At 36.6% G+C, this 27,748-nt stretch overlaps 1 protein-coding gene across 1 annotated transcript in view; it reads right to left on the reverse strand.

Moving 5' to 3' along the window:
* The window catches only part of SLC17A6 (solute carrier family 17 member 6), a 38,525-nt gene that overhangs the window by 6,161 nt on the left and 4,616 nt on the right, over positions 1 to 27,748 (reverse strand). Inside the window, exons 3-8 of the mRNA XM_004263924.3 lie at positions 26,778 to 26,896; positions 9,902 to 10,016; positions 8,715 to 8,802; positions 8,095 to 8,181; positions 4,962 to 5,104; positions 1,107 to 1,256 (exon numbers count right to left, since the gene is read on the reverse strand). Of these exons, the coding sequence (XP_004263972.1) occupies positions 1,107 to 1,256; positions 4,962 to 5,104; positions 8,095 to 8,181; positions 8,715 to 8,802; positions 9,902 to 10,016; positions 26,778 to 26,896 (702 nt within the window). The remainder of the gene's footprint in view (positions 1 to 1,106; positions 1,257 to 4,961; positions 5,105 to 8,094; positions 8,182 to 8,714; positions 8,803 to 9,901; positions 10,017 to 26,777; positions 26,897 to 27,748) is intronic.

Raw genomic sequence — 27,748 nt, forward strand, 5'->3', positions numbered from 1 at the left:
GTAGAGACATAATATGAATAGCGAGCCCAGCTGGACTTACGTAATGACATGAAGAGAAATAGCAAGTCCATGGCCAGTATAGACAAATGGGTTCAGCAAAGGGCTTGGCACAGAGATGGCATTGAACAAATACTTGTGAAATGCTTAAATGAATTACGGTTTACCTGAATTTGAATGGCATAGTAAAGGGAATTGAAACATAAATCAAAGGATATGGGCTTACACTTGATTCTGTCACTTATTGTTAGCTTGGCCTTAGGCAATTTAAATACCTTCCCTAGTCTCTGTTTCTCCGTCATTTCCATAGAAATGACGGAAGTTATCCAGCTGGTAGACCAAACAAGGTTGTTCATGAGTATGAAAGGACTTTGTAAATTTCATGTAAAGTAGTATTTTTATGTTCATTTTATCCTTCTAAAAATCTCAAAATGATTATATTTTCATAGCAACAAATAAATGTCTGTAGCATTGAGAATGCTGTGCTATAATTGGAAATGTATTATTTTTGTCTACACCACCAAGCTGTGAACTCTTGAGGAAAGGAACCACGTTTTTATTTCTGAATCTAACACATAAATCTTCACATATCATGTTCCACAAATGCTTGCTAAATGATTAAACTGGATAAATAACATACAAGAATGTTTTCAGATATTTTTGCTATCCTCAAATCTTTTAGCCAGACAGATTTCTGAGAGCATTGAAGAAGAGTTAGATTGATAATTATATAAATACAATTCTATTGTAATAAAAGAATTTTTGTTCACTGTTGTATTGTCTTTGACCTGAAACTTAAAGGGAATTATGTTTATTTACAGGGAAAAGTCTATATTGCTACCCACCTCAACCAGGATGTAAGCTCTCTGAGGGCAGAGAATAGGTCTGTTTTGTCTGTGCTCCCAGCAACAAAGAGCCATTTCTATCAGGCACTTGATTGTAGTAGGCACTCAAACACCTTACTTAGTCTTTGTTTATTAGAAGTTATTTGTTGAATAAATAAATGAATAACTCATGAAATTTAGAAGATAAAATCTTGGCAAAGGAACTTAATGGTCACTTAAGTAAAAAAATAATGCTCTAGTTAAAGAAGCATAATTTTTACATACCTTGCTGATTTCAAATCCAAAGACTTCCTCAAAATATGCTGGCTGACTAATAAGCAATAAATAAAAAGTCCAGCTTCTGCAGAAGTTTGCAACAATTATTGCATAGACTGGCATAGATGTAAAAAATTTCCTCCATGGAGTCCTGAATTTCTGAAATCCCAAAAAGAGAGCCATTCTGACCATTATAAATATTTTCTAACTTAAATGGGAATAATAGATACTTCGCATTTTTAGGATATGTACGTTGGGGCATGAGTAGGAGGTAGGAAGGAGGTAGTGAATCATTAATTGCAACAGTCCAGTCAACCTTAGCTGCATGAATAATTGTTGAAAGAAGAGAAAAGGATATCAGTCTCTCCTTCTGATTAAATTGATTTAGTTTTAGAAATATACAAGATTCTATATTTATAGAAAAGTAATTCCAAAAGCAGAGATCCTAGTTTCCAAGATCTTTGGCAGTGATAGATCAGGTCTCAGCTAAAACTCACTGCCAAATCAGTGACCTTGTTGGTATCTGACATATTTTATTTAAAATGTTGAAAATTCAATGTATCAATAGTTAGGAGGAGAAAAATAAGAAGAATTAAGAGTGCAATATCCTAGGCCCTATCAAAAGTCAATGATAACACTACCTAACTACAAATTCTCTTGATAGCCAGTGCATATCAGTATAAACTCTGTGACACTGGAGTGCAAGATTCGGTAAAATTCACATGGTATACATCTGGGCTAAAGCATGTGGCCACCCAGCACACCATGGATACATCATAACTAGTTATTTATGATATTCAAGACATTCAAAATTAACTTAAATATGATTGGCTTTGCTTATGACACTCAAAAAATTACACCTAGTATACTTAAAGATCCTGTGTATGCCCAAATATAAAACAAGTATCTTTCCCCAAGACTAATATTTTTAGACCTTAACATATCTCTCACAGTTCCAAACACTTTCTCAATTCTTTATTTTGAGCACTGAAATACTGTTTGGTGAAGAAACAATAGCCTACTCTAACTGTGTTTAATGCTAGCTTTGGATTATTAACCTGACCAAATTAGTAAAAGAGGTGGCATACATATTTTACACAGATTTAGTAATTATTCCTGGATGTAGAACCTCATAATTGCTAGTATTAATTGTGAATGTAATGAAACTTCTTACAGATCACTTTAAAGCAATATAGTAGGAAGATATATTGTGGTGCTCACAAGGAACAAATCAAAACACAAAAACCTGTCCTAATAATAAACAGTGAGTATTGTGGCTTTAGATAAAAGTTCTAGTGACACCATCATAGATAGATTCAAAAAGTGCAGAGTTAAAAGAATTTTTTCTGATGTGTTCTAGAAAAGTGGTGCTAGATGAATCTACTTATTTCAAAGATGGCCAAATGCAGGAATGTCTATTATAGCATTCTAGTTGAATAAGTAATAACTTCAGAACATTATAAGAAAATATTTTTTTCCTGCTGAGAAGGTGTTGTTTTTAATTCATACCAGGATCATCTCTATTAAGTACTTTTTCTTCAGGCTGCAAAACATTTCAACAAATATAAGAGAAAAGTGTCTAATCATATATCTTAAAAAATTGTTGGTAGCTGTAGGAGGGCTTATGGTATTCTGATAACATTCTATTTACTGAACTGCTGTTTGCTTCACAGGTGTGTTTAGTTTATAAAAAATCAGCAAGCTATTTGCTTACGATTTGTGCACTTTTCTGTATGTATTTATATTTAATTATCTTGTAAAGAAAAAAATAGAGATTTAAAAGACAGAGCCAACTGCAATATGTGATCCTTAATTGGATCCAGACTCAAAACAAATGGTTACAAAAGACATGAATATTGACTAGGTATTAGGATTTGAATCGGGTATCAGAAACTTGAAAATGATCTAGTTATTAGATAATGTTAGAGAATTATTTTCAGTTGTGTTAGGTATGATGATAGTACTTAGTCTGTGAAGGAGAATATTCTTATTTTTCTAGAGATGCATGTATTTTGGGGTAAAGAGTTATGATACCTCATTTACTTTAAAATCGTTCAGCAAAAAGAAAAATGAAATAAATAAGGCAAGATGTTAAAAACTTGTTTCTATACAGTGGATATATGGATGTTCCTGTTACTTATTCTTTCAATTGTTATTGAAATTGATCACAAAAAGCTCAAAATAACTAAAGTACAAGTCCTATTCCCACTTGATCTCATTTTTAAATTTACTTCAGGAAAGTAAAAAACATCAGTAAGAAGTAAAGTATTGTGTCTAGAAACACAGTAAGGTCTAGAAAATGGGGAGTTTGAGCTTATCTATACTGTTTTATCAATCTACCAATTATTCCTTTTTGGCTTATTTCCAGAAATTGGTTTTCAATTAGACTAAATTTCTTATTGTTTTAAAATATTTATGCCTGACCTGGACACACAACCTCTCGAGAACTGGTAAATAAAAGAAGTATATTTGATCACTAAAGATATGGGCCAATCAGACTATTTTTGACTAGAAATTGAAGCAAAGCACTGAACTCACCATAGATTAGTCTATGTTTAGATTCCATTCAGAGCAACTGGAGCTGGTGGGCATCAGAGCTTACTGCCAACATCCACACCACCCCTCACATCACCACTTGCTTCTTGAGTAGCTACCATTAGAAAGAAATGACCAATCTCTTTACAGAAAGAAACAGGAGGGGCACGTTCTAATGCCACTCTATTTAGCTAATGGAACAATTATAATGTAAGATTTTTTTTTAAGTACTGGTTTGACTTCTGAATGATATCCAATATGGCATTTTTCTTATTCATTAAAGGCCAAGATACCCTCAGCAACAATGGGTGACAGACCTTTTTTTTTACCTAGGATGAGATGTCAAAGACAGGCCTTCCCTAATAAATGAAGTAGAGAATCAGAGCTGAAATAAAATAGAGTTGAAATTGGAGAGAAGCCTTTAAAAGAAAGAGGAGAAGCATAATGCATGAGGGGCATTGGTTCCTCAGCCAATGTAACTTCCTCAGCCAGAGTAACTTCCAACTCTTAGCATAAAGAAATTGAGCTACTGATTAGGTGCTGAATTACTGAACCTGTCTAAATACATTACTTTTGCTTAACAGTTTTCTTTTCTTTTCTTTTTTGTAGCATCAGATGGCTATTCATGAATTACTATTTATGATGTATTAATATGTGTGCTAAAATATTTCCTTATTGATATACAACTGCATTTCTCTCTACATCAGCAAATCCTGCCCAAGAAGCTAAATCATAATCAGAAAAAGGCTTCACAACATTATCTTTATAATACTTGATCTCCATATAGTAGTCCTAAAAACTTGGTAACATTTTATCAATAAAAAGGTTATATTACATTAAGAATACTTTTCAGGTTAGCTACCTATGGTTGACATGCTAATGCTTACTAATGCTTACTAAATCACATAGAAATACACATGTATAAAACTTAGATTTAGAATATTCAATGAACAAAACTAGCCCTTTTCATGACTGTGTTAGGTGATTTGACATTTCCTATAATCTAAATTTAACAAATATTGGTTGAATTTGTTTCAATTCTGAGCTATGTTGACCTGTTTTTAGAAACTTGCTGAGGTTTACAGTCATAGCTATAATTCAGTTGAAATTTGAAGATGCATAAGAAAAGATAAGGAAAAGAAAATAAATCATAGATGGAGGAAGTAGCAATAATTTCTAAATCAGGGAATATGCATGGAGTAAAGAAAACAATCATGATTGATACCAAATTAGTTTTGTTGAATAGGGACTCATAAAATAATCTTGTTTGTTGAAGGGAGGTGAGATGGAGAACAAGAATAGGAATATACACCATAATAAAGTTCTTACTTCCATTGCACCTAAAAGATTTGCACTCTCTCCAATGCTTTCTTCTATGTACCTACGTTCTTCATCTGTAATAGTAGGATGCTTTGCAGGACTCTCATAAGACACCAAAAGCCAAAACATGTACCAGATCATTCCAAAGCTTCCTGAAAGCAAAAGTTCAAAAGGAAAAGCCATCATAAATACTTCCATTTAACAGTCATTTACTGGAATAAAACTACAATAATCTTGTGATATTCCATAGAATACGAATTCAAGCTTATGTTTCTCCAAATGAATCTAGCCATCTTTGCTTGTCTTTTGCCACCAGACTTCAAGCATCCTGAAGATTAGTCCTGTAGTTTTATCTCTTTGTCACTATTAAATAATGTGGATACACAGGAAATTCACAATAAACAATTATTGAATGGTGTAATTTGGAACATGTTCATACAACCAACAAAGATTTACTGAGAAGCTACTCTTCCAGGCACTCTGCTGAGTGAGAGAAATATGATAAACAAGACAAAACTCCTGTCCTCAAAAAATTTCTCTAGGAGTGAATCCTTTTATTTTTGTCTGTCTTTAATACGTTCCAGTGGTCTGCATTTCCAGGGAAAAGAAATGCTTGTTTCCCTCTCCTGTTAGCACTTCCAGATCTAGTAAACAGACTATTAAATAAAATCTAGAAGAATATTTTAGCCTGAATAACTATTATACATGAAAAATGGGCTTCTGTAATTAATGTGATAACATTCAGCAGTTTATGTGACTGTATACCACAGCACATACTATTGCCTATTGATCATTGTTTGGGCAGATGAAAGTTATGAATTCCAATATAATAAATATACTACTGCAAGTTCTTTTTCATCCCTTTATATAGCACGCTCACCATTAAGATATACCCTTATTGTGCAATATAAATCTGAAGCATTAATAATAGAAAACTTTCACATAATTTATTCTGGTTTCCCAGCAACTGGCCATTTCATTTCTGCCTCATGCTGTTCTATTTCCCCCCTGGGTAACAAAATAAATGCCCCTGACCTCTATAATACTGTTTTGGGTTTTTTTTTGACTGTTCAATCTCCAAGTGTTCCTGAATACCATAACTTCTGATGTGCTGTGCCCTTTTAATTACTGAACATGGCAGCAAACACTATTTGGAATCAGATGGTGTATGAAAATTTGGTATAGTGTAGCAGTTATGGAGTATAGCTCTTCCCAGATGAGAATCCTGGCTGTGTCACTCATTAGCTCCATCTTCTAATCAGTAACTAAATCCCTGAAAATCTCCGCTATGAAATAATTCCTTTTTTTTATAAGATTGTTGCAAACAGAAGTTAAAGGAGGTAATACATAAAACAACTAGCACAGAGGATGGCACAAAATAAGCACTCAATAAATGAGAACTCTTGTAATTTAGTAATAATTATCATTTCCACTAACTGAATACATCTAAAATGCCAGACACTCTACTAATTGCTATATATGCATTATATTTTTTTAACTTAAGCTGCCATATGGGTCTTATCTCATTAATTTTTAAAATATGAATATTGAATGTGTGGCTCAAAGACCAAATTTTTGTTACACACAGCAAGTAAACAAGTACAATTATATGACATTTTCAGATTGATATTTAAACTTTGTAGCATTCAATGATAAATATTGAGATATAACTTGAAATAATGAGGTTGGTTGTCATGAGTCCTCTGTGGAAATTAATATTCTTATTCTAAAGTCACATCACATCTTCAATTAAGTAATGGACTAAGGCACAAATCAGATAATTTAATGGATGGCAATACCAACTTGTAATATATACCCTATAAGTAAGTGCTTTAAACCTCTTTGAATTATGGGCTTTTAAAAAAATCAAACAAAAGGTATGGATTAAAATCTGATAAAAAGATCTCCCTAGAACACAAAAATATGTACAAGTACATGTATGGCTTACCATTTAGGGCACTCATGAATCCAAAACCCAACCACGGCTTTTTTTTTTTTAACATCTTTATTGGAGTATAATTGCTTTACAATGTTGTGTTCGTTTCTGCTGTATAACAAAGTGAATCAGCTATATGTATACATACATCCCCATACCCCCTCCCTCTTGAGTCTCCCTCCCACCCTCCCTATCCCACCCCTCCAGGTGGTCACAAAGCACCGAGCTGATGTCCCTGTGCTATGCAGTTGCTTCCCGAAGTGAGAGAGTAGCACTGACACATATACACTACCAAATGTAAAATAGATAGCTAGTGGGAACCAACCATGGCTTTTGAACCAGGATAAGAGACCCTACCATAAAGTACATTTAACAACATTCTGCAAATACAAGAACTTGCTTTAATGAGAACATTTCAAAATTAGAATGGATCATAGCAAATTTGGAAGCAGCCAGGTCCTGTTCTGCTCACCATGACTTCATTAATCTTTCAGATTCTCCTGCCCATGTTCAAAAATGGTATTAATCAGTGACAACATCAGTTGGAATCCAGATCTTATATTTCTTCTTTCCTTTTTATTAAAAAAGAATCTCTTAGAGAGAGACTACAGGGATACTTTCAAGTAGTAAGCTTCCAGGTTCTGGTTAGAAAGTGAACAGAAAGGGAGTTTGGACTTTGGGTTTCGTGTCATTTTTTTTCCACTTAATCTTCTTTAATTCTGGGGAAATATGGACTAAAATGTGCTGCTGCTGCAGCTGACTGCTAATAGTTTATCACAAAACTGAATTTTTGCATTAGCGCTAATATCACCTTTCAGCTTTCTACCCCTATTGAGTCTTGAGGAAGCAGGATTAGGGAAATGACCAAAAAAGCAGTAGCCGAGAAAGAGAAGTGGGTGCTGCCCAGCTTCTTCCTCCTAATCAGCTTTGAATCAAGAGCTAATTTAATTATTTCATAATCAAGGACAACACATACCATACATTACAAAGTTTCCATCAGCAATGTGGTTGCTTTGAAAAACAAAAAATAACAGTGTAGAGAAAATCACAGAGATAAAACATTTTCCTTGATCTTCTCAGAATAAAAGGAAAGGAATCTTAATGAAAAAAATAATAATTAGCAAACACAGTATAGTCATTGATCTATCTTACTGTTTTAGTTTATGCACATTTCTTTTAACTCTATTGTATAGAAATGCAACATACCATAGACATAGAATACTGAAGACCAGCCAGTATACTGTACAAGAATGCCAGCTAAAGGCATTGCAATCACAGCTCCAGCATAGGAACCTAAAGTAGAAAAGAAAATACGAAGAAGGTAAGTGAAATCAATAAAATTCTTGACTTCATTTCATGTTTCTTGGTTGGATCACACAAACACACCCTTGCACACTTGGGTGTGTGTGCACTCACACCCATGCACATCCAAACACATATATATGTCTATGTACTTAGCCTTAAGAGTACAAGACTACACAAGTGAATATTACCTACATACCCAAGTCAGATATATAAAAACAATACAATACTATAATTTAAAAAAACATTTAAAAGATTATAATAAAAATTATTCATGAATATATTTGAAAACCAGATGAAATGAACAAACTACTATAAAATACAAAATGTAAGAAGGAATAGAGGATTTGAGGAGACCAATAATAATTACAGAAATTGAAATGGTGGGTCAAAAACCTTTCCTCGCGTATACATACAGACACACCACAAATGGTTTTACAGGTGAGCTTTACCAACTTCCAACTCTTATCAAAGTTGTTCCTAAGCTTTTGCCGGCCATAACTATATCTGCACATAATACTCACCACAAAAGGAGGTGGTTGCCAGTCTACTCCTCTCTAGAGGAGGGGCCCATTTGCTCCATATCCCATGACATGCTGGGTAGGTGACGCCCTATGATGGGAGAAGATATCCATCACCATTTAGGATGAAGGATCATTGGAAAATAAGTACATTCACTTCTCTGATGCAATGCTGTTTCCTTAGAATGGGCGCAAGGTCTTAGGGAAAGCTGCCACTCATGGGCCTTTCTTTGCTCATTCCATGAAATTCCATTTTAAAAACTTTCATCCCAGACCAGGTAAGACATGGCCTCTTTTTTAGTCAACTGTTCAAATTCTTCCCACACTTCAAGACTTCCTGCTACCTCAAGTTTCTTCTGATTAAGGCCAAAGAAAAGATCCTCTATTACTCAGTTCATCTGCAATTCTGAACAGTTTGAGTAATTTGAGACACATTTTTGTGAGGCGTTAAACTCAGTTATTCCTAACTATAAGGAATCCCTACAGAGGATGGTGATGCTTAGATCCTTGAAGGTCATACTTCCTGAAATTAGTGTCTAGAACTTAAAACCTTAAAAATATTCTTTTTCTGTTATCTTGATCCTATCATTTCTTCTTTCTTTATGGAGAGACAGGAAATTGTTTTCAGTGCCTTAACACTTTATCTGGCTTGTCTACTCCCACCATACTTCATGGAAAGAGAAGGGGCAACAGGTACGCCATTCTCAAGTTTTTAAATGATGTTCTTTCAAAGGCTACAGGCTGATGGAGCAAAAGTTAATCATTAGAGTTAGACGCCAAAAGTATACATTCAATGAAATGTTTTAGTGAAAACTCAGATCGTGATTTAAAGCCAACAGGGACTTGTTATAAAACTCTCCAAAGGTATTAATTCAAGGTTATCACCAGCAGAGGATGGACTCAAAATTTTTATCACAGCACATTAACAAAAGTGCCTGTTGTTTTTTTTTTAAGTCAAATAGTCACTAGACATTTCTTTAACACCACTAAATTCTAGAGAAGTGGGGTAAGCTGTCACAGTTGTAGTTTGTCATCATTTAAAGACATCTGATTTCTAATTTTCCAATTTTTTTAGCACTCTGTAGACACAACCTAATAAAATATATTTATTTGTAGATCAAAACAAAGATAATCTTCTGATTCTTACTAGCATGCCAACCTTAAAATGATGTCATCCTGTAGTTGCATACCTCAACAAGTCCCTGCAGTATCCTAACAAAGATGACACACCCATAATGCACTCTGGCTGCTGATGGGATTAGCATATTCAGGGTAGAGGTAAGAAGTATGGCAGCTCCAAAAACCCTGAAAAATAAAAGGAATTAATAGATCTACATTTCTCAGATCAAGGTTAATTGCAAGCAATTTTAAGGTAGACTGTTTTATTCTAAAAGAATAAGAATGTTCTGAACTTGATTGGCTAGCCACTGCAAATAGATACTTGGACTACCTTGCATTGCTATATCATTTGAAGCACAAGAAATAAAAGAAGGACCCAATAAATCTGGTTATACTTAATTTTTTCACTTTCTTCACAGACCTAATTACAAATTGCAAATAGATAATTAATCATTGTATATGTTTTTGGTCTATATATCAGTCTACAATGTAAGGTGCTTAAGGGCAAGAGCTTGTTTTTTAGATACACTTTTGTATCTCTAATGCATAGCACAGTGCCTGATACATAGTAGATACTCACTGAAGAGTTGTTGAAGAAATAATAAATGCCTAAATGGAATTGTAACTCATGTGATACCATGAAGTATGGTAAATATGATTCCATTCATAAAATTTTATGAAACAAATCTCATGATCAGCTCCCTCAGGACATGTTTATAATAGAAATCATGATCACTTAATATATCTATCTCAGGTTTGTCTGTCTTTTTGTGTAGATGGGTAGGTGGTGGGATTCTGTCTGAGGCACACCTGCCCTTGCATACATATAAACAACAATTCAAAATTGCTAACACTTTTATCCATCTGCAAGTAAAAATTCCATTCCATCATCAACCGAAAAATCTTCCATAATGCTAATACCAAGCAAGAAAAACATCCCCTTAACTGGGCAAATTTAGAAATATTTTCTGGCAAAGAAATTTGGGGACACATTATATCTAATGAGCTAAGCTGTGTGTTCTGTGCAAGTTTTTTCAAGTCAAACTTTGAGCCTTGGATTCAGTCAAGATTGGTTGCCTCATAGAAGCTCTCATTTTTCCAAGGGCCCATTGAAATGTAACTGTTAAAGACATGAGTTTCTGAAAGGGGTCTTGATCATTATTAATTTGCTCCTGAAATTTGAGAAATGGCTTTATGAAGGGCTGAAGTGGATCAGCTCTTTTTCTATGAATCATAGACTGGGCCAAATACATTTATTTACTTGATGTAGCCTAATATGTACCTGTCCTCAATGGCTTCTCTTCAGAGGTAACTAGTCACTCAGGAGGTGAATATTCTGTTCCATTCTTCCTCTGTGCTGTTTGTTAAATAGGTATCTTTGAGTTTGAGTCAAAGAATAACTTATTTCCTAAATGTTGAGCACAAAATAGAAACTTTCTATTCCTAGAAATGATTATTCTCATTAAAATGCCACACATGCAGTGATATTAAACTTCTGCCAAATATGGATTTATTTTTTAGAAAATAAATGCAAAAATCCCATAACCTGTCTTTATAAAATAAAAATCCAAAATTGTTATTTAAATTGATTTAAAATGTATTTTCATGCTTGATTACTTTCAAGTTAAAGGAATTTTCACCTCTTTTAAGACTGAAATACGCATGTTCTTGTGTGCAAACCCCAGAACACTTTGGAGGTTTCCTTTAGGGCTGAGAGGAACTAGATAGAAGGAAATGTATGTAGCAAGTTTCCTGGACATAGTGGTAAATGGTACCTGATCCCAAAGCCCAATGAGGAAAACATATTTTCCCCCTGTTCTGGGAGTTTGAATGTTGAACATGTACAACAGAGAGGATGAAGGCAGAAAGTGCAGATGACACAGGAGTTCTGGGCATATGGGTAGGCTGTCTTGATACTGAAAAACCAGTGTTGAGAGTATCTTTCTGTAGATCCATCCCATTTTGCTTATTATGCTTGATAATAATGAGACTGGGGCTGCTTAAGACATCAAGGATAAAGAGAACCAGAGCTACATGGTGCTAAAGGATTTTCAAAATTGTCTATATGAGTTATGCATCCACCCCATTCAGCCCTTTGGAAGAATTCCTTCAAACTGTCAGCTATGAACCAGCTGCATTAGAATTCCCTGGAGTGCTATTAAAAAATGCAGATTTCTCACTCCAGACTTTCCAAACCAGAATGTGCTAGGAGTGAAGCCTGGAAATCTGTTCTAATAAGTAGTCCAGGTGCTAATTTTGCATGCTAAGTTTTACAAAAAAAATAAAAACAACAAAAAAAACACTGTACTTTTTAAAATCCAGGTTTATCTAACATGTGTCTTTTCTAATACTGTACTTATTTTGAAAGAATGATACATGATGTTTATTTTCTATGAATATAGCTTTTAATCATCAGTTTCTTTCTCCCTATTTGAAAGAGTTTAAAATACTGCTATCTCTAGATAAACTAGAGAGAGATGAATTTTATCCATTCTTTAGCTCAAGGTTTCTCAACCTCCACACATTGATATTTTAGGATGGTTAATTCTTTGCTGTGGGATGTAGTCCTGTGCATTGTATCATGTTAACAGCACCCCTGACCTTTATGCACTATATGCCGGTAGCACATGCCTCCAAGTTGTGACAACCAAAAATGTCTCCAGCAATTGCAAAATATCCCTTGGGGGATAAAATCACCTGCTAGTAGAGCTGAATCAATTATGAACTATTTGTTACTCAACTCATACTATAGTCAGAGCTAAATTTAATAAGTGCTTATTTAACTTGCTAGACAGGACACGAACATTTCACATGCCATAAAACCCACAACCATCTAACAACCTAATGACATGGGCATTATTAATACACCCATCTTATAGATGAAGAAACTAAACCTGAGATAAGTGAAATCACTTGCCCAAGTTGTTAACCAGCTCTAGGTAGAGGAGCCTTGTTTCAAATCTAGTCTGATTCCAAAGTCAGTGGGTTTTGCCACTGGGATTTATACCTAATTATGCACATAATATGTAGTTAGTAATGTGGTTCAGTATTCTAACCATAAATTTAAATAATCATCTTCACAAAGCTACCTGAAATCACACTACTATTCCTGAGATAAAATGTCAATAGATCACTTTAGATGTTTATTTTCCACTCTTACCCTGAATATAGTTTCCAATTATATAATCTGTGACATTTCTAAATGCTTCCTACTTTTAACTTTCTTAATCTGTTTAACAATCCATTTTCATTATTAGTGGCCATTGCATCATAAAAATGGATTGACTGGGCTTCCCTGGTGGCACAGTGGTTGAGAATCTGCCTGCCAATGCAGGGAATACGGGTTCGAGCCCTGGTCTGGGAAGATCCCACATGCCGTGGAGCAACTAGGCCCATGAGTCACAACTACTGAGCCTGCGCGTCTGGAGCCCGTGCTCCACAATAAAAGAGGCCGCGATAGTGAGAGGCCCGCGCACCGCGATGAAGAGTGGTCCCTGCTCACCGCAACTAGAGAAAGCCCTCGCACAGAAACGAAGACCCAACACAGCCATAAATAAATAAATAAATAAATAAATAAATAAATAAATAAATAAATAAATAAATAAATAAATAAATGGATTGACTTTTTTCTAACTATTTAAGAATACAATCCATCGAAATTTTCAGAACCTAGTCTTCTTTTCTAATTTCATGAAAATGATATCCAAATCAACAGCCAAATTATTAAAATTATGGTTATCAAAATTCTTGGCCAATATGGGGAGACTTTATACTTTTTCTTGATGTACTACTTACAGCCCAAACTGAAGCAGCCACTTCATTCAACACTCATTTATGCATTCACACTGCAAACCTCTGTGAGACTATATTTAAGGTACTGTGTGGAGGAGAAGGGAGCTACAATTTACAGAGCACTTACTATACTTTCTCCACCTACATTAATTCACTTAATCCTCACAACAACTCTCTGAGTTACACTTTCTTTTCATTTTATAAATCAGAGAATAGAGACAGACTGTGTAAGAAAAAAGCAAGCAATAGAGCTGATATTTGAATCCAGAACTGTCAGATATGGAAATCTGTAAATGTGCGCTCTTTCATCTACATGATGCAACTAGGCAGCTAGAAAAAGGCAAGGATGTCCTTGGTGTAATAGAAAAAAAAGAGAAAGACAAGTGGCCAAGAGACAACATATGCCAAAGGCCAAAACAAGAGTACAAATGGAAAGCAAAGGAGAGAAAAGTCCATTCCAGCTGGGGTGACGAGGAAACAAGTCCATCAGGAGGAAACTTTAAAGTTGGGCTTTGGAAGATTAATCTAAAAATGAATGAAGAAATTCCAAAGAGGAAATGGATCAGCAAAGTTTTGAAACATAGAAGAGATTAAATTACATACCAAAAACTCGGGCAGTATTGGAAATGGCTGGACACAGTAGTACACGTGAGTAGAAGTAAGAACGTCAGGAGTGAGGTGATGAAAAGGGAAGTTGTGAAGAGGGTTTGATGAAATGTAGATAGGATAAGGAAGGCAAGAGAAGAGACCATAAATCCATGACATCTTGGAGATGATGGAGTTTAGGGTGATCATAGAGGGAAATCAATTATGCCCCTAAAGTCAAGTAAGTATGAAGCTTACTGAAATTGAGAAGAGAGGAAACTATGAAGTCAGGGAGACAGAAGGTGACCAGCATGCGTGTAAGTTCAAGTAAGATGAAGGCTTGCAGGGGAGTAAAGGGGCCAAGGTCAATAAAGTTGGTAAAGAAAAAGAAGATGACATAAATATTGTACAGAAATTTTTGTAAAACTTTAGCTTTATTGCTTAATAACTATGTGACTGGAAAGTTACTTAATCTCTCTAGGCTTCTGATTCCTTGTCTATAAAAAGGGCAGTGCTGTGTAATGGTCTAGAGCATGGTTACTAGGCCAGACATCTGGGATTCAAAGCCCATTTCTGTTACTTATTAGTTGAGTGATCTTCAACAGTTTATTTTACTATCTATGCTTCATTCCTCATCTACAAAACATGGATATTTACAGAACCTATGAGTTATTACAAATTAAGCACCCAGAAGAATGTCTGGCATATCCTAATCATTTAAGAGGTATTAGTTGTTCAATGATTATATTAATCTATTATATTTCATAGGATTGCTGTGAGGCTAAATGAAATAATATACCTAAAAGGCTTAGTCTGGTGCCTGGCACATAAAAATAAATCCATAAATGGAGTCAGTCAAGTAGAAATAATCATAGCCAATGGTGTTATGCTAGTGTGTGCCAGACACTATTCTAAATTCTCATTTTAATCTAACAACTATATTAGAGGGCCACCACTACTATTCTTATTTCATAGATAAAATAACCAAGTCCCAGTGAGTTAAATACGTTGCTAAGGTCACATAGACATTAAGTGGGGAACTATGATTTGTAATGACTCAGTCTGATTGTAGATCCTAGGTATTTAACCACTAAGCTCTATTGCACTTTAATAGGGGCAGAACTCATACTAGCACTAATAGTGCCAGCAGCAACAGATAAAATAACAAAAACTCTGAAAGACCAAAACATTATTGAAAGATGGATTGTCAAAGCAGTGGTGAGTGAGAGCAGAATTCTACTCTATCCTTCCTATGGTTTGTTTGTTTGTTTATTTATTTAGTATAGTTGACTTACAACATTATACTAGTTTCAGGTGTACAACATAGTGATTCAATATTTTTATAGATTAAACTCCATACAAAGTTATTATAAAATAATGCCTATAGTCTCTGTGCTGTACTTACATGCTTGTAACTTATTTAATTTATACCTAGTAGTTGGCTTTGAAGTAAGTAGTTAAATGGAGAGGCCAATTTCAGGAGGGTTGTCTTTTTATGAACAAAATCTAAGCTTCACAAAAGAAGTGGAAGAAATAGTAAAACTGAGTACAGAAAAGAAGTTTTAGGATATAACCTAGTTCAGCACTATGATTTCCAGAGTTCCTCACGTATGATCAACACCTTAGGAAGCTTGTTCAAACACGGAGTGCTGGGTGCCAGAGCTTCTGATTCCCTAGGTTTGCACGGTGCCTGAGAATCTGCATTTCTAACAAGTTCCCTGGTGAGGCTGATGTCGCTTTTCCTGATATTAGAATAATTGATTTAGCAGTACTATGCTAGATATTCCCCCAGCCATCACAGAAGAGACAGATCTGGGGCAAGGGACAGGCCCAGAGAGAACAGAGCTTGTCACCACAGCTGAAGTAAGAGCCTTAACTTTTATTATAGAGGGGAGCAGCATGGGTGGAATGGAAACACCTGCTGAAAAGGACAATGTCCCTTATAAAACACAAATCATAATTAGATCATTTGATCAAGACCCAAAGTGAAGTTCTTTGACCTGGTTTTGATTGTCTTCATTAACCAAATTGACCGAGCAGCTGCCATATTTTTCTTGGGGACATATAAACAGCATGACATAACATTAGTTAAGAATACACGTTCTATGGTTACACTGTATGAATTCAATTTCCAACTCTAATTTCTTACTATGTCTGACCTTGTTGTGCAAGTTGTTAATACTTGAGTTCTCTAAGCCTTACCTTCTCCATTTGTAAAATGGAGATAATATGTCTTCATAATTCAAGGGATTATCATGAAGATTAAATAAATCAGTTATGAAAGGAGACAGTATCTGGTTAACAGTAAGTAGTTTATAGTATCAGTTATCATGATATAGAAATTCCCTAACATTCAACAGAGTTTTCAGAGTTTTATTCTCTGTCTTTTTCTTCCAGAATGTTTTTGCCCTAATTAATAATGCTATTTCTGTGACCATGGATTCAAAGTCATTCTGTATTATCCTGAAATTCTAGAAGCTTAAAGTGCATGAATTCTAGCTCCCATTCTGAGGGCATATAGAATTGATTAAAATGCGTCAGCCTCTCCATCTGTGCCTCAACAGTCCATCTAAAATACCTGACAGGAAACAAACAAACAAAAATTGACAGCCTTCTTCAGATCAATTTTACTTGTCTTGGAATCCCCACAGACTTGCCCCCAATACCTACCCACCATACACGCACGCATGCCTTTCTTTTCCAGCTAATTGCCTCTCTCAGATATTCCTAAAGCACTGTAGATCATTTTTATAAGACTTAACCCAAGATATCATGTGTTCCTCCATCCCCCACGTTATCTGTGTCTCTTGGAGGGCACAGTCTAGGTCTTTCATTTCTTCAAACTCCTTGATGGTAGCAGAATACTTTGCTTGTGGCATGCTCTTAAGAAATGATCACCAGTTACTTTTTTATAAAGATTTTAAATCGAGGGAAATGAAATCTTCCCTTCCTGAGATATACGTAGGTGATAACAGGTATTTTTTTCTTTGAGCTTTCTTTATCCCAATAACCTTAAAATCAATTGACCATTTATTTGTTCTCGAGTTTTTAATGGGGACAAACTGCTGTTCTGGGTATCCTAACAATCTAGGAAGCTGAGTTACTCTCATAGAATAACTATAGGATGGTAGCTATGGACTATAGAATTTAGAGTACTCCTGTGGATAAATCCTCACTTGAAATAGTTGCTGAGTTCAAGTACATGACCCAGTCTGGCCTCATCCTTAAGTCTTCCAGACAACATTGTGGAATCTCCTGAAACCAACTGCCATTACACTTTCTGTTCAGCACAACATCCTCATTAGCTTTTGAAACCACTGTCTTTGAAGCTCTGCTTTCAAAATTAAACTAGGTGGTAATGCTTCAGAGGTGATATATTGTTCTCTTAAAGAATCTCTCCATTTATCAATATTTAACATAGTTGTGTATGTTGTATTATGCTTGATAGTCATGATTTTTGTTTGGCTTGATGTTACAAAATCAAATATAAGCATTGAATATATTTTTGATAACTCAACAGAAGGAAATAGATTACATACTAAGAAACATTTAATATTCATGTGAGTTTTATTTTCCCTAGCACCAGTCTCTGACACACAATTACATTTCACAGCAATATTGCCCTGAAAATATTACCCAGCATTACCTGTTTTTCAAGTTTATCAAAAGACTTGTCTAAAAATCAAAACCATGCAAATAAATAGATATTTTAAATTATTCCACAGCTGTGCTGCTCTTTCCTATGGACCTAGCCCAGCACTAAGTAATATAGTAATTTTTTAAAAGAGACTATAAAATAGATTTTTTTAAAGAACATACACACAAATCTATCCAATAGGAAAAATATATTTAGTAAAGAAGCACATCATTTGAAATCAGACATACTGGGGTTCATATGCCAGATCTTCCTCTTACCAGATAGTGATCTTTGGGAAAATAACTCTGCTATTCTCTGTTCAGTTCTCTCATCAGTAAAACAAGTATAATAATGTCTGCCTTATAGAGTTGCTATAAGGAAGAATGATGATATGTATAAAAAGTTTAGTGATACATATATTTATTATTCTATTTAATTCTAATTGCATCTGCCTCCTGAAATGGAAAACTAAGGCAATTATGAAGACAATTTATATTTCATATCCTCTCTCTTCCCACCCCCAATACAAATGTACTGTTTAGGGTGAGGTAGAAATTTTATACCTCAATGATCTACTTCACATTGATTGAAAAGCTCTTCTGATATTCACTCACCCCTTTCCATTTCACATAATTAGAGTGTCTCTTCTGTGTTTCCATGCAATGGAGCTGGCTTTCTATTTTTCCCCATTTTAATCTAAAAGCTAGATTTCTGGACTCTTTTTAACTATGGATTAGGAGAAGGCTGTCCTCTACTCCATCATATAAATTAAACAGTCATGCTACTGCTTGACGTCAGGAGGCTCAAAGAGAAAATTTGTGCTGTTTTTCAGATTCATTTTTACAATCTTTGTGTCTTTTGAAATTCCACTGTGGATTTTTTCAGGTGCATTTTTCAATGCCTCGCCATAGGTTAAATGTTAAACTTTAAAACATATCAAATAATAATGTAGTTTATCTGAGAATGTTTTAATGAATTGGTGATTATAGAATAGACATTTAAGACTCTATTCAGTATAATTAACCAATTACACATTTGTAAAATTAATCCAATTTCTGATTTATAGCCTGGGTTTTCCATTTTTTTTGTTTTTTGCTTTATAATCCATTTCAGTTAAGAAACTCACATAAGGTCTGATCACTGCTTCTTCCAAATAAAGGTGAATAATGTGAAGAAAAATAAAGAAATATTATATTTTATATTAAAAAACTTTTTTAGAAATAAATTCCCCCAAATAAATATTTTTCCATTTTTAAATAAATTTTTGATTTTCTGGCTAGTAAATCTAGGTTATCTATAATATCAGGCAGTATTTATATCAGTATATGTAATATCAGGCAGTATATTTATATCAGTGTACTTATATTTATGTTAATACCATATATAAAAATAAACCATCAGTGAAAATTCTAGCAAATTACACGAATTTTTTAGCAATAAATGAAACTAATATATTGCTTTTGCTGAACAAATAGTCAAACTATCTAATTAGTAATTAGATAAATATTGCTGAACTTGAAGTTCCAAGTAATAAGATGAATCTCAACTAAAATGATATTTTATTCTGTTTAAAGCCCTTCTCCTTATAATTGGCAGCTAAAGTGCTACCTTGAAAACCCACTCCTGGTGCAAACATAAGTAAGTAACTGGGTTGAGAAAGAAAAGCAAAGAAATGTGCAAACTAAATATGAAAAATCTTAACTTTTCTGTGCCTGAAGAACAGGATTAGAAACTGATGGGTTCTCTAAATGTCTCAAAGAACATCGTTACAATTTCTGTGAAATGAAATAAGAGCCATTTGCTTATTAAGATTGATTTTCAAAACGATAAACCACTTGAAAGCTACTTAAAATTGTTGTTTTCCTCATGATTTCTCTTGCAGCAAATGACATACTAAGATGAATTCAATTTGCTTATTTTCAAGTTAAAACCTCATTTTACTTGTTTCTTTTCTGCTTGTTATATACACACACACACACACATACGTACACTCCAGTATTCTTAAAGTGATTATATGTAAGATAATATAATCATTTCACACTGTAAGACAAAAAAGGGAAAAGAAGTGTGTGTGTGTGTGTGTGTGTGTGTGTGTGTGTGTGTGAGAGAGAGAGAGAGAGAGAGAGAGAGAGAGAGAAGATAGAGAGACGGAGAGAGAGAGAGAAGATAGAGAGAGGGAGAGGAGGTTCTATATTACCAAACGGATTGCCAGAATTGAGAGGCATATAGTATCCTTGATACAGAAATGTTTGGAAAAGCAAATGCAGTTGCTGAGAACCGGCATCACGCCCTGCCTGATGATTAACATTCATTGTGACCCAGAGTGAGTTAGCTGTGAAATTCCCAGTCATCTTCTCTTTCTATGACCCATAGCCACAAACAACCTCACATATCAAGCCCACCCGACAAGGATTTGCCCGGAAGATGTGACAGGAACACTGGTGACTTGTCATTTCTACAGATGATATCTATTTTCCCGGAATCAATCAATCAGTTTCCATTTGCGTAGGGGCTTGTCACTTAACAGGGATCTAGTGTTCCTCACCCCAGGTGTGGCACTAATCCTTTTCTAGAGGGTCTGCAGGAATAGACTGATTCAGGCTGTTTAATGGATTTAATCTAATCAAATCAGGACTCCAGTGCCTCCCTTTGTCACATCTGATGCCCCCATTCCCAAATTAAAAAAGGAATACACAAGCACAAGCCAGCCCTCTGGGTCCCTTGGTACCTCATTATGTTGTAAAAATGACTTCATCACTCATGACAGAGAAATTAGACAGCCCCAACAGTGGCATATGGCAGCGGGAGAATCATTCTACCAGCTGCCCACCTGACTCTCTCCTCCCTCAAAATCACGTCCCTCCCCCCAGAGGCTGCTTCTGCACTGCAGTAGTAGGCTGTGGCAGCCACAGGGGAAGGCAGACCTAGTAAGGGTGGGAGGAGAGGAGAATGGAAGGAGAGAGAAGCGTGTGTCAGCAAACCACGTGCAAGCCCTTAGGGACCCCTCCTCCCAGATACATCTATTCATCTCCTGGAAAGGGTATTTTCTTTTGTCAGAAGAAAAGAAGGCCTCTTCTGCATTGCCCCAGATACCTAACCTATAGAGCCCACAATGGGAAGATGGCTAGATGTTTGATAGGCAGCTAGATGAGTGAAATAGAGATAGTCACCTCTGGCCCTGAAAGACTGGAGGACTATAAACCAATTCCATCATAGCAGGATGGTGGTCTCTTGCAGCAGGCTTTATGAAAATAATCGGAATTATTTTCTCACCAAAAGGAATTTGCAAATATTTCTCACTGGAAGTGTTAAGAAACCCCTGCTTGCAATCCACGTTACAATGGATAAGTAAGTGTAGAGGAAAAAAGATGATAGGAGAGAGAGGGAGAGAGGGAGAGAGGGAGAGAGGGAGAGAGGGAGAGAGGGAGAGAGGGAGAGAGGGAGAGAGGGAGAGAGGGAGAGGGAGACAGTGTTTGGTGATGAGACTTAAGAATCTATTTCCAATGCTTATTACTATATATAAAGCCCATCTTCATTATTTTATTTCTGTGAAAGAAAAATGACAGAATAACACCAGTAAAATTATTTCTTTCTGGACTTAAAATATGAAGACGTGTTTAAAATATCTTTGTTCATCTTCCTAAAGATCATTCTCACATTTTCATAATCAGGCAAGCCATATATTTACCTAAAGTATATAAAATTCCACTTACATAAATGCAAATGCACATTAGTAAACAGTTCTATAATCCATGTATTAAAATTTGTTCATTTTTAAGTATAAATCTTCTCTTTTTTACATCAGTAGTACAAACTGAGCTGTATCAATCAAAATTGCAAGGAAGAACCTCTTCTTTCTTGCAGACAAAAGTTTTAAACTATCCCAGTCACGCTCAAACCTCTGCAATCTTCTAGAAGCTCAGACTCCCAAAGGGCTGCATCAGGAGAAAAAGTTCCAAATACCACGTTTTTTCCTCCAGAAAAATCACACTATTTGTCTAAGTATTTATCAAGTTTGGATTTTGCCTTTTGCAGGGGAAAGAACAGAAGCACTCATGTTATGGCCAAATCATTTGGGAGCCAGTACACACACAAAAATACAGTATGTTTCTCCTGCCACAAAAATCTAAGAATCCCTTGGGCCTGCTAAAGCCTTCTCTCTCTAATTCGTGGATTTCTGTCCTGGATTTGGGACATGATAGATTGCAGGCACTCATTCAGAGAGCAGAGCACTCATTTCAGCTTGCTACTGAAAGTGAACTTTGCGATAAAGCACATAATATGAGGCAGGGATGATAAATTTCAACGTAGAGAGAGCCTGTGGTCATGTATTACTGGACACCTGAGTTTTAGTCACAATCTCTTTGTGACTTTGAGCCAGTCACTGCCTCCCTGATTCTCTATTTCCTTTCCTGGTGGATAAAGTGAGAGGATTGGATTAGATGAGCCCTGTCCAGGTCTAATATGGGTTCTTTCTGTTATAGGGAGTTCACTATATGCTACACATACATGTGATCCTCAGTCTCTTATCTGAATAAAGAACTGTTTTCTCTTTAACAAAAGTCAAGTTAGAAACTCAAGAAATACCTGAAAAGGTAAAATGTTGCACTTGGAACTGAACCCTCTTTGAATAAAGGATAGGGGTGGGGGAAATAATCTTTAATTTTCATCAGAGAAGACTAACCTCAAACTTAAATGGATTTCTCTAAGCACATTTGTAATGCCTGGCCAGAATTCAAAGATTGCGTGCACTGAAATACTAGCACTCTCTACACTCTTGGCTATAAGTAATTTTTTAAGACAGCCCTTTACAAGCCTTCAAATGAGACTTATGACATTTTCAGTGAACAATAATTTTAATTGTGAAGTGTGTATGGGAAAATAATTTTAAAGGCAGAAATCTGACATGTGAAAAGAGGTATTTTTATCGCAATAGAAATAATCTTTTTGCATTACTAATACTTACAGCAAATTTAAACACAAGTGATATCGAGTGATCACAAGAGGTTTTTTCTTTCAATTTTTTCTGAATTAAGATGTGATTGAAAATAAATGATAACAGCCAACAATTATTGAGTGCCAGGCATATCTAAGAACTTTACACATATTCTCTTAATTAGCTGTCATGATACTCATATCAGGTAGATAGTTTGATTAGCTCCCTTTTACAGAAATGCAAACTGAGGCTCAGAGATGTTAAATAATGTTTTAAGTCATTCAGTTATTAAGTAATACATTCGGAAGTCTGAACCCATGCCATTTGGCTTTAGATCCTGTATCTTAACCACTATGTAATATTGCCTTTTGTAAAAGGTGCAAAACACATTGTTATGATGTTTATTTCATTTATTCCACAAGTATCTATTATGGGTCAGGGTCTCTTTGGATAGAGCAGTGTAAATAACAAGGACAAAACTGCTTGCACTCATGGAGCTTACATTTTATTGTAGGAAGGCAGTTATTTCTTAGTTATAGATCAGAAAGAAAAATAGCGGTATGATAGCTGGCAATAGTGTTACATAAATAATTAAAGCAGAGTTGGGAAGTCAGGAGGACAGGAGCAGAACAGGGAAATTTTTTAAATAGGGCTTAAATAATATTGCCACCTAGACAGAGGCAAGAATAGTCTTTGTGAATACAATATCATCCATTAAAAATATAGTGTTGACCAAACTTCCTTTGGTAAATCTGAACCTCTTTGGTTATGCCTTTGTAAATATTGTGTTGTTTCTCCCACTAAATACTTGACCATGTTCCTCATCACTCTCTAAATGCAAGATAAAGATAGTTTTTTTAGCAATTTCACGTTCATAAATTTTTGAGTTACTGTAAGCCCTATGCTCTTTATTGTTTAAAGACAAAATTAATTTGCCTCCAATACCTTCTTATCACTGTATTAAATGTTCTTATCTTAAACATTACAGATTTTGTGAGGAATCTTCCTTTGATTCCCCACTCTAAAGCCCTCCATGGATTTGACTAAATTCTCCGGCCCAGGATGTGCATTAGCCCTTTAAGGAAAGGCAAAAGAAAAAAATGATGCAAGAGGTCTCCCTGAGACCCAGTTTCCTTTCGCCACTACTCTCCCACCTTCTCTTCTCATTGAGCAGGACAGCAAGCATACTTAGAATAGGACAAGAAAAAGGACCAAGAATCTGTATTCTGACCAAGAGTAGGGCTGCTTTTGCTTAATCCATGAAATGGAGAAGCCAAATTATCATTTGTTTTTCATTGAGAAATCTGCCAGGAAGTGTAACCAGAAGCCCTTCTCTCTAGAGGAACTGTCTCCACACACTTCAGTTCCTCTGCTCTAGTTCCACCCACAATGCTGATGGCAAACACTTTCCAAAATGAGCTTCTTTTACACCTAGAGGGAAAGGACTCTGTCCCCAGTATCTCACCCAAGGGAAATCTTGTTCTATTATTAAATGATCTATAGGGAAGGGAGAATGGGTATACAATGCCTGTAGGTGGAAAACTGGTCTTGCTGTGTTGTTTTTACTGTTTTTGAAAAAGGAAATATACATCTTTCAAGCAAATTCTAAAAATCTTTAAAATTTTGTGTTAAAAAAGTCTTCCAAGATAAAATTCTATGTAGCATGTATAGGACTAATTGGACATTCACCAACTTGTCAATAAAGGTGTTTCTGGGTGATTACGTTATTTATGATTTTTTATTATCCTGTTTTTAATATATTTTTATTTGATATGTAATACTTTTATAATCAGAAAAGGGAATGTTATACATTTTAAACCTGTTTTCACAGGAGGCTGTATATTTCTCACTGTATGTTTTGTAATATTATTTTCAAAATAAAGCAAGTATGTAAAAATCTTAAAATGTGATAAGGAAGTGAATCTATACTCTTCTATCTGTTCACAAGATTTTACAATAAATTTTGACTTTATTTTCTCAGCCTTGGAGAATACAAAGCATTGTGTATGAAAATATTGTTTCTCTTCCCTAAATATCCACTTAAAGGTAAGGTGATTTTGGATTCAAATAATAATTCTAAAATTCAGAAAATTTTTCCCTTGAGGAAAATCTACCAAACAAATTAGAACCTGAGTCAACATCAGTCTTTTCTTTACTAAACATGACACAAATGCTAGCAATGAACTTGATTTTTTTTTTTTTTTAACTAAGAAAACCTGTTTACTGACCTCCCAGTGTTAGAAAGAGGGAACGCTGGAGCATCCCTGGTGTTTTTTCCTGGCAGGAAAATGTTAGCATTTTAACATTTGGCAAGCTGAAGGTTTTGACTCTGAAAAAAAACTTAAAGGCATAGCCATTATATTTTTATTTCACATTTTATTGAGTTTCCTTTTTTCTTTTTTGGTGACTTGTTGGATGTTTTCCCAATGAAGTGAAAATATTTTACATATGTATGTTTGGAGTATCTTTCTGGGAAGTTTGTTTTGCTTTAGAAAATATTTTTAGGAAAAAAAGAGATTCGAGACACTGCATTTTGGATATAAAAGTCAAAACTCTAACATGTTCATTACCAGTAATATTCCTTTACATTTTTCTGCCTTATATCAATTTTTAAAATTTATCCCATCCATAAAATTGGGTTCTCTACACAGTTAATAATTTTCAGTTTAAACTGATTCATTTTTAAAAAGAATATTTTTTTCTCCTGTTGGGTCTGAGTATTAACCATAATCATGTCAAGGTAAAGATGATATTCAAAAGGCACTATTCCTAATCTATTGCACTCTCCTCTCGACATTTTGAAGGCCAGTCCAAAAATCCTCACCCTAGGGGCATTAAGCCTAAAATAAATTTCCAAGAATCTCTCCCTAGGCCTTGGAGATGACTGAGAAATCTTGCGCAGGAAAACACCTCTGGTGAATGGATTGTAGGTGACAAAAGCCAGGGAAGGGGCCTTGGAGATTTCACTGAGGGATAGGGAGAGACCAGTTTAGGAAAGCAAAGAGGAGATCAAGACTAGAGAGATGCCCAGTTCTAGATTACTTCCCAGGAAAACTTGACCTTTTGCGGGGAGCGAGAGGGGTGAAGTCATAGGTACAGGGTCTGAAAGAAGGCCCAAAGTCTTTATTTGGGGTCTCTATGTAGCAATAACTGAAAGGGCGGAGTGCATCTTTTCTTTCTCAGCTTAACACTTAGGTTCAAGAAGCATTTAGTTTTATTTATCAAAATACACACAATGAAGCAAATGAAGCTGTCTCTCACAGTCGGCGTGCCAGGCTGTGCTCCTTGACACCCCCATCCCATCAGTCCTTTCGCCTCGTATTTCGGGGTGCCTCTGCAGGTGGCGCTGGGGGCACTGCTGAGGGCTGGCGCTAGGACCTCGGCTGCAGCCACCACCGCGGCCAGGCTGGAGGCCTCTGGCAGCAGCTGAGCGCCTTCCCCACCCCCGCCCCTACTCAGCAGAGCTCATTAACAGGTGGAGTCGCACCCGGGGCGCCTGAAATCCCGCCTGGCTCCATAGAAACAAATCCTGCAGACCCAGAGCACCATCTGGGCGGGCTGTTTTTTGCGCTCTACGGGGAGGTCAGCATCACACGGAGCAGGGGCACCCGAAGGACGTGCACACCAGAGCGCAGTGACGCCCCCCATCCCTTTGTGCGCTCGGCGGCGCCGTCTCTGCTCCCCGGCTCCCCGCCTGGCCTCAGCTCCTAGCAGCCACGGAGGCACGTCGACCATTTCTCGAGAAGCAGGTTACGCCAGGGCAGGGAGGCGGCGGCGACAAAGTGCGCCCGCCGTGGAAAACCCAAATCCTTTGGGGCGCCTTATTCTGGAACGAGGCACAGTGTTCGAGCCCCGCGAGTGGGTTCCAGGGTACTAGGAGACCTCGCCCAGGAGTTCCCCAACCCCGCGGGGCCGTCGCCCCTGCCCGCGGCCTCCGCTGCCCCTCGGAGGGTATAAGTCCCACCTCCCCGAGCCCCCGCCGGGCCCGATGCTTTACCTGTTGGCGGCCAGCCGAGAAGCGATGTAGCCGCCCGGAATCTGGGTGATGATGTAGCCCCAAAAGAAAGAACCGTGGATCATCCCCACGGTCTCCGGGTCCCAGTTGAATTTGGCTTTCTAGGGGAGTAGGAAAACAAAACAAAAAACAGGTGGAGGGAGAGACTAGAGTCAGTGCTTGGGCTGAAAATTCATGTTCAGTAATTCTCGGTCGAACAGCCCTCACCGCCCGGGGTACTCCCAGCATTCTGAGCATGGGGGTGGCTTAATTTTCGTTTCCTAACAAAATTGAAGCTGTATCTTCTTACGGAGAAGAAATGCCTCTTTTAACTGAAAAACCGTGCTCGTTTGAAATGGATTGTGATTAATAGCGAAGTTGGGCGCCCTGGCTTTGCTCCCCGACGACTGCCAGGAAGGTCGGATCACCTCTGCGAGCGAGGAGTCATCAGGGCTTGAGTTTGGGAAATGAGGACTCCCCACGAAGGGATTCTGTTCGCTGGCTGGGGAAAGAGACACCTGACGCGGGTCCACTTAGCCGACGCCGACCACGCAGTAGTGGAATCGCTTGGAGAACGGAACCCAGCTGGAGAAATTCTGGGGAAGGGAGGTGGGGAGCTTGGGATGCAAGGTTCTGAAGTCGGAGGACCTAGTAGGAAGGATGGTCCCAGAACAATGGGGATGGGCATAGGCCAGAAAGATTTGGAAAAAGCCCGGGGAAACTGGGGGACTCAGTGGAGGGGAAGGGGTTGTTCAGAGGTGGTCAGAAGAGCGGGAGAGGGTGTGTCTGAAGGTCGGGGCCTAACTCCGCCCTCACCAGCCTGGTCCGCTGCACAAGGTGAACCTTACAGTACACTGGGGAGAACTCTCTGCGCAGGAAAGATGAAAGAGCCCTTATCCGGCCTGGGGAACTGAGGACCCTTATTTTTCCCCCCTTTGAATAAAATTATGAAACCAAACGCACTTTGCACTGTT

The sequence above is a fragment of the Orcinus orca genome, chromosome 8 (assembly GCF_937001465.1).
Source record: "Orcinus orca chromosome 8, mOrcOrc1.1, whole genome shotgun sequence".
Lineage (NCBI taxonomy): Eukaryota > Metazoa > Chordata > Mammalia > Artiodactyla > Delphinidae > Orcinus > Orcinus orca.